The 20,347-nt window shown below is 39.5% G+C and overlaps 1 protein-coding gene across 1 annotated transcript; it reads right to left on the bottom strand.

Moving 5' to 3' along the window:
• Positions 1-742: 742 nt before the first annotated feature.
• Positions 743-19,229, bottom strand: RWDD1 (RWD domain containing 1). The gene is made up of 7 exons (XM_040238443.1): positions 18,853-19,229; positions 10,622-10,687; positions 7,396-7,526; positions 5,070-5,213; positions 4,244-4,376; positions 3,672-3,734; positions 743-1,040 (listed from the first exon to the last, which is right to left on the bottom strand). The coding sequence occupies exons 1-7, from the start codon at positions 19,211-19,213 to the stop codon at positions 919-921; spliced, it is 1,020 nt and encodes a 339-aa protein (XP_040094377.1). The 5' UTR covers positions 19,214-19,229; the 3' UTR covers positions 743-918.
• Between the last annotated feature and the right edge of the window lie 1,118 nt (positions 19,230-20,347).

The following is a 20,347-nucleotide window of genomic DNA, read 5'->3' on the forward strand; positions in this document are numbered from 1 at the left end:
CAGACAGCCATCTATAACAGCACAAGAGCTTTCCTGTTGGGGTTAAGATTCAATACTCCCAAACTGCAGAGACTGGATAACTTGCATGAAGCCTGGCTCTCCTACCTAGAGCCCCCACGTCAATCATTCCATATTATCATGAAGGTCTCGTGCGCATCAATGTGAATGTGTGTAGTGAACAGTCCCATGAATTCAGATCAGTTAGAAAAATTGGGAACGTCACAATTTATAGACCTGACATCTGTAGGACAGCGGTTCTGCATCAGGAGTGTGCATCACAACCGTTGTATCTCTGGCATGAGATCTCACTCCCAAGGCTCAGATTGAGGCTCAGTGTTTATTAAGCATCACTGAGAATGGTCTAGGAGTGTACTTTTCCACAACTACAAAGATGATTCTGATTCAGGTATTATTATAGGACTAAAGTCCATTTTACTCCTGACTGTTATATGGGCTTCTGATTTTAAGACTTAAATTTATCATGTCTGAAGGCTAGAATTCAGTTTTAATGCCCTGCTCACTCAGTCTTCTAATATTCGATATGAATGAAAACCCTTACAGTTTGAAAGTCACCACTGTCTCCACATAGAAATTCCCACTCCAATTCCTTGTACATAAACCCACACTTGTGTTCAGCAATGGCACATCTTCCAGACTGGGTGTTTTCGGCAGGATCGCTTTCCAACGCTAAATGACTTTATAAACATATGACCTTCTTCCCATCAATAAGAGGAAGTGAACATTTTAATATTTGAAATTTTTAAGATCAATTTATTAAGTTCAATGATGAAAGCCATCAGAAGAATATTCTCCTGAAAATTATTTTTTTCTTAGAAAAAAGAAAGGAAAATCAACACCCTCTCAGCATAGCCACAGATGCTGTGGCAGTCAAGCCTCTCTGCAGACGGGAAGAGTCCATCAGTCGGTCAAGTCACTCTCCCGGTCAGCAGGATTGTAGTCTGGATCATCGTCATCGTCCTCCAGCTCCAAGTCATCCATTTCCTGGAACAAAGACTCATCTACCTCCACGTTGTTTCCAGCTGCAAAAGACAGAAGATTTCCCCTTTAGTCCTATACTCAGAAATAAAAGATACAACCCACTGGGAGGGCCAAACAGTCTTCCTAAACATGCAGCTGTAGGTCACGTGCCAAAATCCTGAACTCCTACTGCAAACCACACCAGCAATGGTCTGCACTGGTCAACAGAGACTCACACATCTTAAGAGCATCTTCAGGCTTCCAGTTCATAGTCTAGAAAGACCCAACTACCAAAAAGCCCTTCCTAGAATGAATCATTTATGATCTGGCATGTTGTAAGCTGGAGACAACGATGATACAAAGTTGATTATCACTGACCAGGAGACCTGTACCAAGAGTTCATCTCTTTCTATACTGGAGATATGTATGCACATCATTAGCTCAACTGTACATATAATCAGCTGACAAATTTATTTTGCTCTTCACTCTCATCCAGCTCCCCTGTAACCAGTGGCATGCCTTTCCAAGATTCCAAATGTCTAAGCCCTACAGGAAGCAATACTCAGGCTTTGCATGAAATAGCTTCATTCTTCAGTCTGTCTGTAGTACACAGAAGTAGGATATTACAGTACTCTTAAATCACCGAACATTGTTCACCTTCTTTCCCTCTCAGACTCTAGTCCACTGACATTCAACTCAGTGAGAAGAAACCCTGCTTCATGAAGCCTAAGAGCAGTTCAGTAACAAAATGCAATTTGGTATGCTCAGGCCAAAGAGTAATTGACACCAAAGAGCAGATGACAACTGAAATATCTTCATGATAAATCTGAAACTACCCAGAAGAAAAGGAGCCAGGATGAAGCGATTCTAGGTAGAACATTATGCAAAAGCAGAGAAAAAAAGTTAAGACCTTGAATCCTTCTAATTGGAACACAAGATTCATGAAGAGAAACATCTGAAAATAACACAGATGAAGGCCAAATTGAAGGACCAAAGTAGGTCAACCCCTTCCTCTAAGCAGCAGAGAACCACCAGAGGGTTTTAAGGGAAGAAACGGCACGACTAAACATGGGTTTTAGAAATCCTGAGTCAGAGGTGGTAGCTACAAGGCAGGTAAGGGCACTAGAGGAAGAGACTGAGGCAGGGAAAGAATGAAGCTACTACTAAAGTCCAGCTGAAAAATAACAAATTTTCAAATCATGAGGAAAGAGTCAGAAAGACATTTCAGAGGCAGAATCAACAGAGCACTTTTGATAAGTTTTTGACTATAAAGAGATACTTGATCCACCAAACAGGAAAAAGAGTCTAAAACTTTAAAAAAAAAGACGTTTGATACTTAACCTTCTTCCCTTCTCCAAAAGGTAGTCCAGGAATAAGGTCAAAAGGCCTGATGCTAGAGGATCCCACAGGCACGATGGGCTTGACAGAAGGATGGTGGAGTACAGAACTCGGGGAGCTACGAGAGGGTGACTGCGTAAGGAGCTCTACCTTTAAGAGACACTCACTGGCCTCCAGCTCCATGAGGGAAGGGACTTATCTGCAGTGTTCTCTGCTCTATCCTCAGTGCCCAGGACAGTGCCAAGCTTATAGTGAAAGTGAAGTCGCTCAGTCGTGTCCGACTCTCTGCAACCCCATGGACTGTAGCCCACCAGGCTCCTCCATCCATGGGATTTTCTAAGCAAGAATACTGGAGTGGGTTGCCATTTCCTTCTTCAGGGGATCTTCCCAACCCAGGAATCGAACCCGGGTCTCCCGCATTGTAGGCAGACGCTTTACCGTCTGAGCCACCATATTTGTGGGTGGATGGAAATGAATAGATGAAGACAGCAAGAGGATAAGGGTTAGGATAAAAAAGAGAAGGAAAGCACAAGGGACTAGATGTTCCAAAGACAGTAAGAGTGGTGTGAAATATAAGACTTTTGGTTAATTCCAGGTTTGCAGTTTTTATAAAGCTCCATGACAGACCATGGATTACAGTTCCCATAGATTTGTGATATTATAACTTTGAGGAAAACAGGTGATCTAAGTCACAGTGACCTGGTTTACCAAGTGGTAGAGGCAAAGGTGATCATATTGTTTACCTACTTGCTATCTTTGATTTTCCTTATCACAAAACTTTTAAAAAATACACTGCCATAGTTTAATGTATAACCTAATCAAACATTAGAATTTATTCTTCAAAGTGTGTTTCTTTAGAGCCTTGGGAGGAAAAATTTACATTAAGTTATCACTATGCTAAGAATTGATGCTTTTGAACTGAGGTGTTGGAGAAGACTCTTGAGAGTCCCTTGGACTGCAAGGAGATCCAATCAGTCCATTCTGAAGGAGATCAGCCCTGGGATTTCTTTGGAAGGAATGATGCTAAAGCTGAAACTCCAGTACTTTGGCCACTTCATGCGAAGAGCTGACTCATTGGAAAAGACTCTGATGCTGTGAGGGATTGGGGGCAGGAGGAGAAGGGGATGACAGAAGAAGAGATGGCTGGATGGCATCACCGACTGGATGGACGTGAGTCTGAGTGAACTCCGGGAGATGGTGATGAACAGGGAGGCCTGGTGTGCTGCGATTCATGGGGTCGCAAAGAGTTGGACATGACTGAGCGACTGAACTCAACTGAACTGAACTGATGATTTTCATGGTTTAATATTAAAAACAGCACATTATGTACATATGGAATTCTAGTATTATCTTACCATCTTCCAAGAACTGGATATCAGATGTGTCAAGATTATGATCTGTTTCAAATAGTTGTCTCCCTAAAAGAAATAAACATATTTAATTAGAATGGCATAGTTTTTCTCCATCTTCCCTACAACCCTTTAAAAGGTATAATAATTTTAAAAAGTTAAAGATATAAGAAAATCTGAAAACCCATTTTTCTGTGAATTTCAATAAATGTATGAACTCGGTAAGTAGCTAAGAGGCATATGAAATGTATTGGCATTGAAATGGAACAAGTGAAAGCCTAGTTTGAAAAAACAAATGGGTTTGATTCCACCACTCTTAAGCTTTGTGATCCTAAAAGTCTTGGCAGCTATATCTGGAGATCTATCCATTGCAATAGATGAAAGATAAGCCATAAAAATCAATGATAATTATGTGTGAAGAAACATCATCATATGGAGATCACACTCTCTTTTTGCCCTATATGCCTAAGTATATTATTTTCTTACAGAAATCTATCCAAATGATCCGCTTGCTATACAAGAAATAATATAGGAGGGCTTAAAGGGAACAGGATATTGGGTGGAAGGTGGTGTCATACCGCTTAATTTGTTTTTTCCTGCTTGCTCTTCTTCCTTCATCCGTTTCTTTTTAATTTCCAAGAGTTCTGCATCAAACTTGGCCTTCCAATTTAAGAAATTCTCAATTGTAACAGGAGTACCATGGAATAATTGCTTAGGAAAGAAAAACACATCGCCAGATAAATGAAACAACAGTTAGAAAATAAAGCCTAATGAACTTCTAGACTAATGAACACAGCCACTGAGAGGAATCAAAGAGAAAAATGGTTTCAAGTCCATAATATTTAGTCTGATTTCTAGCTGCACTGGCTACTCTCACTGGTTTTGGCAATTTACTCTAGAAAAGTCTGTTTTTATATTATTACAAAAAAACAAAGATAATATGTGAGGTGTTCCCATTGTTATTCACAATTAAGAAGAAAGTTGCTATTGTCAATATATAATATGTTTAAATTCATAACACTGACATCCCTGCTTACTTTTTTTTTTTACTTCATTTTAGAATCTAAGGTTTTCTTTAAATTCAGTAAATAAATATTTAAAGTATTCTGACAGGAGCTTTATAATTCTAAACTTTATACTGTAAGTGAAATAATTTATATTTCTTGATTTTACCTGCATGCACTTTATTAACATTTAACCAACTGATTGATCATTATTGTGCGATTCTCACCAATTAAATGAGGGCCCTTCTAAAATTTTATTTAGTAAAGCTTTATTAAATTTCACTTGTGCTTATTTTTGTGATTTCCTCTCAAATTACTGAAATTTCCAAAACAAACAAACAAAAAAACCCAAATGACAAATTTAAAGAATAATGAAAGAAAATATGACTTTTAAATATACCTTTTCAGCTTCTTCTGCTTCTTTTTCTTTTTGTTTCTTTTCTTCTTCTCTTCTAGTTTTTATTTGATCTACTATTTCATTTAATTTTTCTTGTACAGCTGTCACTAAGGTGAAGATCATCACCACGCCAAGGTTTTCTTCTGCCTATGTAACCAAAAAAGAGAACAAAAGGTGCAGTTAGAAACATACTTCTCAGAAAAATGAAAACAACTAACCAGTGGTGGGCAGGAGGTGTTTTAGTATAATCACTACACTCATACATTTATAATATGATCACTAACTCAGTTACACCATAAGTTCAGACTCTTGGATTATTTACAACAGAGGATGAGATGGTTGGATGGCATCACCAACTCAATGGGCATGAGTCTGAGCAAGCTCTGGGAGTTGCTGACGAACAGGGAAGCCTGGCGTGCTGCAGCCCCTGGGTCGCAAAGAGTTGGACACAACTGAGCAACTGAACTGAACTGAACTGATGTGTGTGTGTGTGTGTATGTGTATATATAAAGTGAAGTGAAGTGAAAGTCGCTCAGTTGTGTCCGACTCTTTGTGACCCCATGGACTATACAGTCCTTGGAATTCTCCAGGCAAGAATACTGGAGTGGGTAGCCTTTTCCTTCCCCAGGGAATTTTTCCAACCCAGGTTTCCCACACTGCAGGCGGATTCTTTACCAGCTGAGCCACCAGGGAAGCCCATATGCAACATCTTAAATCTTAAAAGTCTTATAATCTGCTATATTCAACTGAAAACAGGCATTTCAATAGATTCTATGTAACAACCATATATGTAGGTAGAATTCAGAAAACCTTTTTCTACAGTAGCTAACAACTTCAGTTCTCCAGCATATATTCATCATTATAGCTTTAAATCATTACAAAAAGAAAAAAAGATACATAAAGATAAATCATAAAAGTATCTACATTGTTATTATGTTAGAAATCCTTTTGTCTTCAAAATTCAGGTTCATGTCACAGCTCTCAAAATATCCCCAAAGAACTAAAATCATGGTAACATGCTACTGCAGAAAAAAATTTCTGAATTCACACCAAGTGTTAATAAGCAGTTATACCTGACTGGTGAGATTAAGAATAATCTTTATTTTCTTCTTCATTGTTTTCTGTATTTTCTGAGTTTTTTTGTAATATAAATTATTTTGATAACTAAAAACTAATACAACTAAGAACAAAGATACAAATATGCCCTAAATACTTCTGATCTCAGTAAGTATCAGAAATCAAAACTTCATTTTTAAAAGAAAGGAGTTTGAATATAAATAAAATATAAAATGCATATTAACAAAAATCACTCAGATCAAGAAACTTATATTAATACATGAGTGACTGAATACAGTATATTGTTCCAGGCTTTCTACAATGTTTCCAAATGAAGCACTTTAAACTAAATGATATAGAAATAATATGACTTCATACTGGGTAATGAAGTGAACAGGACCTAGAATCAGCATAAATTAATGTTTGATATATCTTCTTTCACTCCTCATTCTCTAACAGCTCCAGATATTTTTAAAATGTCAACAGTGAGAGCACCCACATTTCTTGAAATATACCAGTCATATTTACAGTGGAGACGTTTTCTGTCAGTTCTTCTTAGAAAAACAAACAAAACTAGGACTTCTGCTTTCAAGATGGTGGAGTAAGATTTTATTTGCCCTCCCTACTCTCTACTGTGAAGAATCCATGAAAACTCTACCCAAGTAAAAGAGAGCTTTAAATATCCACCACGCCTAGACTGTGACTAGCCTGACCCATCAAAGAACTAGCCAGGTAAGAACTTTCCAATACCCATTTTTTCTTCCAAGCAAACACCTGCTCTTAGAAGGGTCATAAACCATTACTGCTCTTCATAAGTTTAGAGAGCAGGAGAGATAGGAAAGAAAAAAATCAATCACCACTCCTCTCACCAAATTGCAGGTAACTAGACTGCAACAGATCAGAGGGCTTAGGAGCTTTACTTTTTTTTAAATTGGGATTTTTAAGTGTGCATGGGACTAGATATTCTGAAAACCAAATTATGATTGTGTTATAACTTACTGTGCCTAATTGAACTTTTTATCACCTAAAAGTCACAGGGCTGAGTTTCAAACAAGGTTATAGGGAGAACTTCTCTTATTCAAATTTTAAAGGTACAGGAGGGAACAATAATAAAGATGCTTTGTGAATGTGTGTGTGTGTGTATACACATACATCATGAAATTCTGCTTGTTCAGTACACTCATTATACATATTTAATTTTCTAACTCAAGATTAATGTATAATATTTAAGGCCAATAAAATAATACCATTACAAAACATGTTATTTCCTTACCTGTAATGCTAATAATTTTAAAATGTCTGCTACATCATTATCTTCTAGATTTAACTGGGCGAATATTTCATAAAGGGGCGCTTCATCTGGGTATTTTTCACTGTATGTAAACTTTAGGGTTGTCTGGACAGCTAAAGACATAAGAGAAGAGATTAATACAAATACCTTAAAATGTAGAGAGAGGTAAAAATCTTTGTTGAATTAGTAATTAATTTACAATGTGTCAATGAAAAGTAGCACAAAAGATTCTCTTACAAAAGGAAAACAAGGTTACTATGAGACCAGATAATCATTAACATACATAACATGTACCACAAATATAGGTAAAAATGAATCACAGGAATACCAAAGATCACATCTAACACATGAAATACATCTGCTACTTATGAGTATTTTATTTTACTGCATGTCAGAGAAAGAGGATGAAGACACTCCCTTTAAAACCCTCCTTAATAATGAGTGATGTTGAGCATCTTTTCATGTGTTTGTTAGCCATCCGTATGTCTTCTTTGGAGAAATGCAAATCAAAACCACAATGAGGTACCACTTCACACCAGTCAGAATGTCTGCAATCCAAAAATCTGCAAGCAATAAATGCTGGAGAGGGTGTGGAGAGAAGGGAACCCTCCTACACTGTTGGTGGGAATGCAAACTAGTACAGCCACTATGGAGAACAGTGTGGAGATTCCTTAAAAAATTGAAAATAGAACTGCCTTATAACCCAGCAATCCCACTGCTGGGCATACACACTGAGGAAACCAGAATTGAAAGAGACACATGTACCCCAATGTTCATCGCAGCACTGTTTATAATAGCCAGGACATGGAAACAACCTAGATGTCCATCAGCAGATGAATGGATAAGAAAGCTGTGGTACATATACACAATGGAGTATTACTCAGCCGTTAAAAAGAATACATTTGAATCAGTTCTGATGAGATGGATGAAACTGGAGCCGATTATACAGAGTGAAGCAAGCCAGAAAGAAAAACACCAATACAGTATACTAACACATATATATGGAATTTAGAAAGATGGCAATGATGACCCTGTATGCAGGACAGCAAAAAAGACACAGATGTGTATAGTGGACTTTTGAACTCAGAGGGAGAGGGAGAGGGTGAGATGATTTGGGAGAATGGCATTGAAACATGTATAATATCATGTAAGAATCGAATCGCCAGTCTATATCCGATGCTGGATACGGCATGCTTGGGGCTGGTACACGGGGATGACCCAGAGAGATGTTGTGGGGAGGAGGGTGGGAGGGGGGTTCATGTTTGGGAACGCATGTACACCCGTGGTGGATTCATGTCAATGTATGGCAAAACCAAATTAAAAAATAAATAAATAAATAATAATAAAAAATAAAAATAAAACCCTCCTTAAGATGAACGAAAGGCACTGAATATGACACACAGAAAAAGCACCAACTTAGGCTCATTTCCAGGCCTCCCCCAGAGCAGTGCAGAAGATCTGACTTTAGCTCCAGAGTCCAGACTTCTATCTGCACAATGCCAGCAGAGCATTGCTGAGCGGCTGCTAGAGGACACGGTTGTAAACTGGAGAGCTTGAGAGGTTGTCGGAGAAACTTTTAACCTGACTCACTGACATTCTCCCCCAGTCTTTGGCCTGTGCCAGTTCACAGATAGGACATCGGTATAGGTGTGACATTCTTAAAGGGGCATAAGTGGGAAGTATCTCTCTGCTACCTAGTCTGATGAATTCTCAGTTTTGCCAGGCAATCTAAAACAGAGCAGCAGTGCTAAATATTTTTTGTTAACACCTATTTGTCAACATGACCCTTTGTCTCCATTTTGCCTTTCTTGTAACTCATATTTTAATTATTAAAACCTCCTGCTTTTGATGATTTAAACTAAGATCTAGATTTCTCTCCATGGGAATAAAAAAAAAAAAAAAACCTCAAAATCTGCTGGCTTGGTATTTTTGTGTATGATGTCAACAAAGAATTTTATGAATCAACAGATATAAGATATAAGATTGAATGTTAGGTAAGAAATATATAGTGTCTTTTGGCATTTTTCTTACTTTTTTAATTAACATGTTTCTAAATTTTATTGCTAGCACAAGTTTTCTTTTTAATTTACTGATTCTACTATATGATATAACAAAAATTCATTACATAAAATTTAGCAATATATTAAAGGAAAAACAAAATCAATAATGATATCATCCTCAGAAAGAGATCACTGTTACCACTTTGGTATCTTTAAAGTATCTTAAAAGTACTATTAAAAGGATACTTTAAAGTATCTCTCTATGCATACAGTCTTTTAAACAAAATGTCAAAGGATCCTCATGTGTAATTGAGACTTTATACATATAAATAAAATCCATCTATATAAATATGTTAATAACTATATCCAATATCTCTTTATTTCAGATTTCAGTAATATCAGTATTAACCTTATTTTCAATTCTATAAGACAGATTTAGAATTATCAAGTGATACCACTAAAATTGGTGTAACTGACTACTCATGACAGAATTTTAGTTGACTAGCTTAACAGGAAAAAAAAATTCTCAGGGTTAATGCCAACTTATATAACATTTTTATCAAATTACAATATTAATTGAACTTGACCAAAGCAGAAATAAACTTAAGATAGGCCTCTCCCAACATGTGCCAAACTAATTTAATCTTATTAGTTTTATAGCTCCCTTATTTCAATTTGTACATTTGTCTTAGTTCGACAGTTATATAATATTGGTTTTTATCTGGCTTTATGTACACACATATTTAAATAACAGTATACTATCCAATCTAAAAAGAGGGAAAATATAGGTAGGTGTTTATCCAGCCCAGTTTATAACAGCAAATGTCTAGTAAACAATCTAAATATCCAATGAGGAAAAAGTCGATGGCATGCCATGGAAAACCATACAACCACTACATTAAGCTTGTAGAAAGTCTTATCGACAAAAATTTCCTCCCCTTTCTCTACCCGCTATATTGTTAACATTTCTGTTTCACTTTTAAAAATTAAGCTTTTTCTGCCAGAAAATCTCCTTGACTTCCTCTCTGTTTCTCCAGAAGTCATTATTACATAGTAAATACTGGTTAGAAACCTGTTAACAATCATACTAAATTCTTAACAGAACCTTAGCACCTCCACACATGCAATGGCCTGCTAAATGGCTGCAAAAGGAATACAATTCCTGAGGGAAGTGTAGAAAATCCAAAAGTATTTTTAATCAGACTTACTTTCATCATTTTCTCCAGCCTCAGATGTCACAGTAATGGTGAAGCTGGGTGGATTTTCTGATAATACTGCAAGAAAATATACACAGAGGTTAAGTTATTAACATAAGGCACATGCTTTTCCTTATTAGCAAAATACCAATTCCCAGTTCCGGAAACTGATCCCTAGCCTGTATTTCCATTTCCACAAATACAGACTTAATAGTAACAGTTCAGATGATAAAACATCCATCAATTTCTATTTAAATCTAGGGTTTTCTTTAATCTGAGAAAAAAATACCTGTAATAGAAACTCTCTTGGAGTTTTATCAATTAAGTAATTTATGTTTTCATTCAAAATTTCCACCCACACATGGAAAGTCACATTCTAAAAAATTTCCAAATGAAATGGCAAAAAAAAAAGTTTGATGTTTCTCATCAGAACCTACTCAGTCATAAATACTCAGTATTATCACTAATTTTTCTACGTATATATTTTGAAATACAATTCAGAATCTCTACGACTGTCAGTAAATATCAATTTGTAAGAGTTTGTATCTTCTAGCTATCTTTCTCCCACATTGTCTCTAAAAACTTTGTTCTTTCACAAATTATTGAAACCTACCATCTTTCATGGAATTACAAAATTATCCATGCATTCAAATATCAAATTACTTCCAATTTGTTAAGCAAGACATGTCAATCAGCATTTACGTAAGTAAGAAAGCTTTATATGCTATTTTACTGCCTGATGTCTATCTGATACTATTTATCTGTTTATGATCTATTCCCCCACAAGAATACTGTAAGAACTCGGAGAACTGTTGGACCAGTGCCAGGCAGTATCTAGAAACTCAATAAATTCTGGCTCAATGAAAGATCTAAACAATAAAAGAAGAAAGACAATAACAAATAAAACTCATATTCGGAACCATCAGAAAACTAAAGACGGAAAATTCAAGCCACTCTTGACTACTGCTGAGCCCACAGAAGTCTGCATTTCACTTCAGGCCTGGGAAGCACTAACCCCTACCTTACCAAGGTTGGTAACAGCTCAGCAGCCTCTTTCTGACAAGGGGCTCCCTGAAGACGTCACCATGAAAAGGACTCAGCTTCTCCTACTCAGTAACTTCTGAAGTCTTCATAAATATTCACTATCGATAAAATTTTCAAGACATATGCCCTCATTCTAATTGACCTGAAGCAAAGATTAGCACCTATGACTAGTAGAGAGGGTTTGTCAGAAAGGAAAAAAGACTCACTGGACGCACATTATAATAGGTCTCAGGCCATCCAGCCTATGTTGAAAAAGTCCCTAAAAGGCAATTATAGTAGTAAAGCTTTTATAATACAACTGGCCCTACCTCTTTTTCCTAACAAATGTGTGTAAAATATATTAGACGTATTTCATTCCCATTTTTTTCATAACCGACTTTTAGCATTTACATGTCATGAAATATAAAAATTGCAACTACAGAAATAAGGGTTCAGTGAGGCTGTAATTTAGGGAAACCTATACCCAATAACAGCTAACATTTATTGAGCATTACTTTGCACTTGTGCTCTTCTATGCATTTACACAGAGATCCTTTATTTCTCAAACCAAAATGGTGATTTTATACTATCATCATATTTTACCAAATTTAAGATGCCATCAAGTATATGATTCACCCTACTTTATGTACCACTAAGAAAGAAAAAAGGAACTGCCAACTAAACTATGATATGTAGTCAACTGTATGACAAATTCAGACTTCAAAGATGTTTAAATGTTAAGATGTCTTAGAATCAATTAAATACAGTATCATTGGCATTTTATAGATGTGGAAACAAGGATAAAAAAGCTTTTAAATAATGTGCCCAAAGCTATACAACTACTAACTGGCAGGACTAAATAAACTGTATAGAATTTCATCTAAAAAAAGAAAATTCCAGCTGAGAAATTCCAGGGAAGTCATTGGAGCTAGGTGGTGGATTAAAGCATACTCTGTAAGTCGAGATGGAGAAAAGGAATGCAGGTTAGAGTAACGTGGCAGCAAGGGTATAATGGTAAGAGAGCTTAAGGAACACACAAGGAATTAGAAATTATTCCACTGGTGGATGTATGTGGTGAATAAAACAGGTTGAAAATAAACAGCTGAAAGTTTATTGTGGATAGTGATAGCTTTTTTTAGCAGTAGTAATAAGGTCAGAATTCTATTTCTAAACACGGAAGATAAATCTAGCAATGGTGCATAAAACAGAAGGAGGAAAACAAGACTAGAGGCAGGATGAAACTAGACAGCCGCTGAAATTGTTAATGAGGTTCTGATCTAGGCTGGTAGCAATGCAAACAGGGAACAGGAAGAAATCGAAGATGGTGATGGGTGACACCCTGAATTTGCAGGCAGGACCATGAACAAAAACAAGGACTAGAAATGAAAGACCAGACATATTTGAAGGACACAGGGTACTTTCAGCTGGAAATATCAAGTAATCAGAAATGGGCAAATGACGCTGAAGAAAGTTGGGCTGGAATTTAATTTGGGATCATCCACAGAGAGGTAACAGGGAAAGCCATTTGACTAAATGAAATCACCAGAGAGAATGCAGAGAGAGAAAAATAAGAGCCAGGATCAGCTGTGTAAGGAGTCCTAAACTTGGGGAACAAAAGCAAGAGGAGGGAATGGTTCCAGAGACTGAAAGGAAAGCAGTCATGACAGGTCAACCTCAAGAGAAGCCTCAGTACCGAGGGATGCAGGTCTGACAAGGCAGTACCTCCCGCGAGCCATGTGTGTCTGAGGAGCTATGGTGAGGGTCATGGAGAAGGAGCCTGTAAGGTCATACCCAAATCCCTCACAAGGCCCTTAGTGATCTGGCCCCTGCATACGTGTCGGGCCTCATTTTCTGTGTCTCTCACTTTACATTCTAGCTAGACCCAACTACCTGTCCTTTGCACACACGGCTCTCACAGTCACAAGTCTGCACATGTGCCCCTCCCCAGTCTCATTTACATAACCCCACATGACCCCTCAGCTCTCCAGAACAACTCAGTCCCCTCTCCCTCGGTTCCCGCTGCATTCTGTATATACCTCCGCGAAAGGATCATCCCACTGTGTTATAAATTACTTATGTGATGTCTTTGCCCAAGAGACTGAGCTCCTAACAGTACCTACGGTAAATATCTGGTAAGTGAGGAAACCATTTGGTACATGAGGACAGGGGAATGCTAGCAAGAAGATCACTGAACTGCCTGACAGTGATGAACAAAATAAAAGCTGATAAAGTACCAATCCATGAGAATTTGTGATGAGACCCATGTCCAGTAAAAGCCTGGAAAAGAAAGAACTGCAGGGCTACAAAGTTTAGGGATGGAAAGAGATGAAAATTTTAAAGATGGCATTTCCAAGCTGTGACTATCACCCCAGGCAGTTGGAGGAAATAGAAATCAAAACTGTCTGTTGATAAAGACAGGAGTTATGAAGCCATCAAAAGTATCAGAAGCAGCAGCAACTAAGATGGCAAATTTCCAGGAAACAGTATCTTAGATTTGTTTAACAGTTATGAAGTATCCACACTAGTATTAGTGTTCATGTTCAGTTGTGTCCAATGCTTTTCGACCCCATGGACTGTAGCCCACCAGGCTCCTCTGTCTATGGGATTCTCCAGGCAAGAGTACTGGAGTGGGTTGCCATTTCCTCCTCCAAGGGATCTTTCCAATCCAGGGAGCAAACCTGAGTCTCCTTCATCTCCTACCCTGGCAGATGGATTCTTTACCACTGCATCATCTGGGAAGCCCCTGGTGGAAGGTCCCCTGGAGGAAAGAAGAGCTACCCACTCCAGTATTTTTGCCTGGAGAATTCCACAGACAGAGGAGCCTGGTGGGATACAGTCCATGGGGTTGCAAAGAGTCGGACACAACTGAGCGACTAACTCGTTCACACTTACAGTATTCCTTATTAAATAGATAAAGAAGCGAAGGCTTAGAGAGGTTATATGATTTGTCCAAGGACAGAGAGCTGATACCCACTGCACCAAATTGCCACAGAGAAAAAATGGTGAATCAGGAACAAAGATTTTGGAGAACAATGCTAATTTCTGCAATAGCCACCCTCCCCTTCTTTCAGTTACACCATGTTTAACTGAGTGTACTGCCCATCCAGAATAAAAACTGTCATTGCCAGCCTCCCTCCAGTTGGGTCTCACCAAATGACTGAGTTACAGCCAATGGGACAGAAGGAAGTTAAGTCCTTTGATAGTTTTTGAGGAAATTTCCTTAAGGAACTCCTGTCTTTTACTTCTCCCCCCCGCCCTTCATTCCTTTATCTATCCTATTGCCTGGAAAAGGAATGCTGCCATCCTCACCATGAGGATGAGACTACATCTTAGGCATGACAGAGAACTAGGAAGAAGACTGGTCCCTGAAGAAATCTTGAACTAGAGCTACACAAGTCTCATTTATGTGCAAGAGTAATAAACTTTTACCTTTCTAAAACCAGCTATTTGGAGTTTTCTGTCATAGCTAAACCTAATTAAAAAAAAAAAAAAACAAACAGAAAATTGAAAAGGGATAATATTCCAAAGCTTGGAGGTTACTAAAATAGGGAAACTTACTTAATTGGACTTGGAAAGATGAATTATTCTTGAGTTCTCATGAAGTGATAATCCTATTCCAATGCATTACTACCGTACTGTGAGCTGAGGCAAGTTGAGGAAAGATTAGCTTTCACTAAAGAGCCCAGTCAATCCTAAAGGAAATCAACCCCAAATATTCATTGGAAGAACTGATGTGGAAGCTGAAGTTCCAATACTGTGGCCGCCTGATGTGAAGAGCTGACCAGTTGGAAAAGACCCTGATGCTGGGAAAGATTGAGGGCAGAAGGAGAAGGGGATGACAGAGAATGAGATGGCTGAATGGCATCACCGATGCAATGGACTTGAACTTGGGCAAACTCCGGGAGATAGCAAGGGACAGGGAGGCCTGGCCACAAAGAGTCAGAGTCACAAAGAGTCAGACATGACTTAGCGACTGAAAAACAACAAAGAGACCAGGTATCCACCACTGTGAGTGGATCAAAATCCTTTTGAAAAAAAGAATGAAGTTGTTGGGCACTGTTTAAGGAACCAGTGGAGGGGCAGGAGAAGTGTTAGGTGATAGAGGGGCAGATGATGGCAAACTAGATAAAACTAAGAATTTTGTCAAAAGCAGAGAAAATGGAGGTAGTAGCTGAAAGGTACACCACACGGACACAAAAATGACAGGTTTTCCACAAAAAACCAGATCAGCCCACATTAAAGGAAGTCCCTATGGGTCTTAGAGAGCAACTGTCCTAGAAAAACTGCTTTCACAAGATGACTTCTGCCCTGTGTCTAAATGCAATTCTAACTGTTAACCTCACGGCTGTTAACTCAGAGGTACTAACACAAGCAAATACAGGATTACATACATCTCTTTGTAAGGTCAAACAGAATCAAGGGAACCTGACTTTTGGCTAGCCTGAAGCTAAGCAATTTGATCCAACAAAACTCCCCATATATAGCCAGGGACTTTGATACAGAAATGGAAATAACCAAATTCAACTATCTTAGCAGGATCTTATCAAGTGAAGCACTGCTGAAGGAGAATGTGGCATCAGGAGCCTCCATGTATATTTTAGAAGACTAGTTGTTAGGAGGATTGGGTTAGTGTGCAATCAAGTTACAGAATGGACACAAAGAAGAAACTGTATTATGATCTGTTAGAATTCACAACAAATGCAACATTCGGCCAAAACTTCTCTGCAAACAGCCAGGAAATCAGTTCTCAAGTCAGGTTAGGTCTATGTGCCTAGGTCTACGGCTGGATGAACAATGCCTCTTCAGCCTCCACAAGAGGGCCATGATGTACTTAACAAAGGCTTCTCTGTCAGCACTCTATCATTTATTTTAAAAATTATATACATACATACACACTTACTTCATCAACAGCATTGAGCACTTACCAAGTCTAATATTCAATGAAATTCAAAATGAGACTTGAAAACTACCAATTATTGTTCTTTGGCAAACTAATACAAACAAGCTCTCTTTCTTAAACCAGGTATGAAAATACTAAAGTATGAAATCATCAACACATAAGAAAGCTATAAAAAATAGTACACCTTGCAAATCCTCAAAAGATTCCAAAAGACCAAACACAGAAATAAATGACTCCAAAGTCCGCTTGCCTTTGCCTTGAGATTTCATACAGAAGTTGACCAAAGTTCCTAAATAACTATAAATCAGGACAGCTCATTTTAACTTATTTACTGCAACTGTAGGGGTGCTGATAGGAATTAAGAGACAGAAGGGCTCAGCTGATACTGCAGAATACTTGAGGCATCCAAGATCCACAAATTTTCTTTTATTAACTTGGCTCAGAATTCTCAAGCACTTTTGCATCTGACAAGAATTTCACAAACCCAACTATATCAGACCCTAGTACAATTTAAAAGAACCATCCAATTATTTTAGGGTTAAAATGTATCACTTTTACAAATGTTTATAAGGACAATATTTAATGAGTAAATCTTAATGTTCAAAGAAATGAGAAGAGCACATCTTGTGCTTTCTTAAGTCTGCCTATGTTGTGCTCATGCCTGTCCCATTTCCAATGTATCAGAAATGACCAAATGTCATGATTAAGAGTATATCCAACAACTGACCCTATATTCTGTTTTATTTAGACATTGATACATAAGCAAGGATAGAGAAGGGAGCCAGACTCCATACACACTCACCCAGTTAATGACACTCTCAAACCCCTCTTCACTCATCCCCTTAACATCCTCACAGCACAGCTGAACTGCTGGTGAGAGAGAACATGAACAGGACTGGAACTATACAGGGATAGCTGAGAGACATAAGCCTGTTGGCAAAGCAGAACAAAATTTGCTACCATTGCAAGCAGTGATCAAAGGGTAGAGTAAGAAAACTAAGCTAAACAATGACAAGGGAGAGGGGTTGGAATTTATGAGTTAAAATAACATTACCTTACACTCTGAATTCTGACAGTCAGTGATGGACGACACTCAAAGGACGGGGTAAGGAAGGTAAGTCCCACAAACCTAGGCTATACTCACTCATATTGGCTTTATTAGATCACCTCTCAAAACCTGAGTGTAAAGTGAGACAAGCCATATTGGTGTGGTTATCTTGCAGCATTTTCAAAATCATCAGAAGGATGGTTTACTACAGAAGAATTCTCTTCCTTGAAAATATACCTAATGAACTTCTCATTACCATTTTACATTAGCCCAACTTACCAAGTAACCTTCTGCTCCCCGTCATACCAGCTGGAGTGGAACTCCAGTCCCAGACCGAACTCTTATTACCAGTCCTGCTACTAACTTGCTGGCCAACCCAGAGCCAACCGATTGCCTTTCTTGAGCCTCCACTACCTTGCTTCTAGCAAGAGGAAGCCAGGCTGCTGCTGCTGCTGCTAAGTCGCTTCAGTCGTGTCCGACTCTGTGCAACCCCATAGACGGCAGCCCACTAGGCTCCTTGGTCCCTGGGATTCTCCAGGCAAGAACACTAGAGTGGGTTGCCATTTCCTTCTCCTAGATGACGTCTAATATCCTACTACAAATATAACTACCTGTGATCTTACAGTGGACCTGAAATTTGAGCCAACTTATTCATTGGGCAATCTGCAGAATGTCAGAACATTTAAAAAAAAAGAGAGAGAAGAGAAAAACGACAAATTTCAGGGACAAGACTACTCTCCAAACTGATCCTGGGTAACTTTGAGAATTCTGAATCCCACAAATTTTAAAACACCAAATATGAGAAAAAACAGCCTGAATAATGGTGAAAATATGAAAACTGACACTTCTGCGGCTCTGGAAAGACTACTCCCACTTGGAGTACCTTCATTCGTGTATTTCACTAAACCTCGCGCTCCCGTTAGTTCAGGTCCGTTCAGTCGCTTAGCCGTGTTCGACTCTCTGCCACCCCAAGGACTGCCGCGACACAGAAACCAAAGTGCACCCGACTGAATTCCAGGCCTGCCACTCCAGGGACCTCGCCCGGACTTTCAGATTTCAAGAAATTAGCGGAGAAGAGAGAACAGCCGTAGAGTTACTAGTAAATGCCTGATCACTGCAAGAGAAGAGCAAGAGGAGAGAGTGGCGAGCGAGGTGGCCACGCGGCCTGGCTGTTCCCTTCTCCATCCTGGCCGGGGATGTCGAGGGCCGTGGAGGCGGCGGCCCGTCCCACTCCACCTCGGGTAGCTGCGGGCCTGTGGCCGCGGAAGTCACCTGTGAAGGAGTCAGGGTAGATGGACTCCAGAGCCTCCAGCTCGTTGCGCTGCTCCTCGCCGTAATCTGTCATCGCGGCCCTCGCTGCAGCCCATGGATCGCCCGGATACCCAGGCGGCGTGCTGCAGCCTGGACCTCGGCCGCGCCGGGAGAGCAGGCAGCGGCCGGGCGGGCGCAGGCGCAGAGTCCCAGGCAGAAAGGCCTGGGGCCCACAGCCAGGCGGGCCTGCTGATCGACAGCCCCGCGCCGGCCTCCGTCTGCTCCCTAGTTCCACGCTCGACTCGTCGGGCCTGGCCGTTGGGCTGACTGTCCCACGCCCGCTCGGGACTTGCTGGGATGGGGAAAACACCTGGTCTGGCATTTGCCACAGACACCTAAGGATTGGTTACTGGGTTTTGCCGAGCCAGAACCTGAGAAGGGCCTCAGCGCCGCATCCTCGCTCTACTAGTCTGGTCTTAAGGCCAGCCTTGGGTACCCGGGAGGACGCTGCGGGCGTCCCTGCACTTGATCGCTTCGGGTCTCCGGGTTGCGACCCGGTGGCAGCGTCCAGAGGGCGGATGCCCACGTCCTAGTGCTGACTAATGGCGTGTCCCAGGTGATGTCTACGTTTCTGGAACCTCCAAGTTCTCGGCATCCCACGAGACTGTAGAATCCAGTGGGCAGAGGAACAGCTCTCGTAGTGCATCAGACCGGTCCAGAAAGCTGGGCCCAACCTCCGAGTAACGAGTCAGAGTGGATCTGGGGGAGAAAGCAAGTGAAAGTCCTGAGATCTTTTGAATTTGTAAAATGAACGCGGCAAGATGTAGATCTAAATATTCTGAGATCGCGTATTTCTGAACTGATGAAAGGGGTGTAAGTTTCGGTAACAGTTTTGGTAAGTATTGTCTCCGAAAATACTCAGAACTTTTGATTTGGAAGGATGAAACTGAAGAAGTAATAGTACTTAATACATATACGTCTCTTATCTTCCCGTTCATCACAGCAGTTACAAAGAGAGTTTTCAAAAAAAACTGTAATGGCACAAACTAAAAAAATGGCCAAACATGGTACTTTTATGAAATGAAAGCTAAAGATCCATTTATGTGTATAATAAAGGAAGATTTTTAGTTTTTTAATGCAGAAAAATATAAGAACATTAAAAGATTTTTCATATTCGTCTGTATTTTTCTTTTTGTTTTTGTATTAAAGCTTAGAGATAAAGGCTCTGAAGTTTTCTCTTGCTAAAATGATGATGTCCCTTGGACCAGAAGGTATCTTGATATTCTGTTGGGACTTATTACCTCCTTGGCAACCCACTCCAGTATTCTTGCCTGGAGAATTCCATGGACAGAGGAGCCTGGCGGGCAAGAGACCATGGGGTAGGAAAGAGTCGGACATGACTGAACGACTGACACACACACTGCTTACTTAGCAGAAGGATATGTGAAAACGAACATATTCACTTTGGTACTGATTCCATGTCTTTGGTATTAAGAGTTATTAGGGGAGAATCCCA

This window comes from Oryx dammah, unplaced genomic scaffold, assembly GCF_014754425.2.
Source record: "Oryx dammah isolate SB20612 unplaced genomic scaffold, SCBI_Odam_1.1 HiC_scaffold_4, whole genome shotgun sequence".
In the NCBI taxonomy this organism is placed as follows: domain Eukaryota; kingdom Metazoa; phylum Chordata; class Mammalia; order Artiodactyla; family Bovidae; genus Oryx; species Oryx dammah.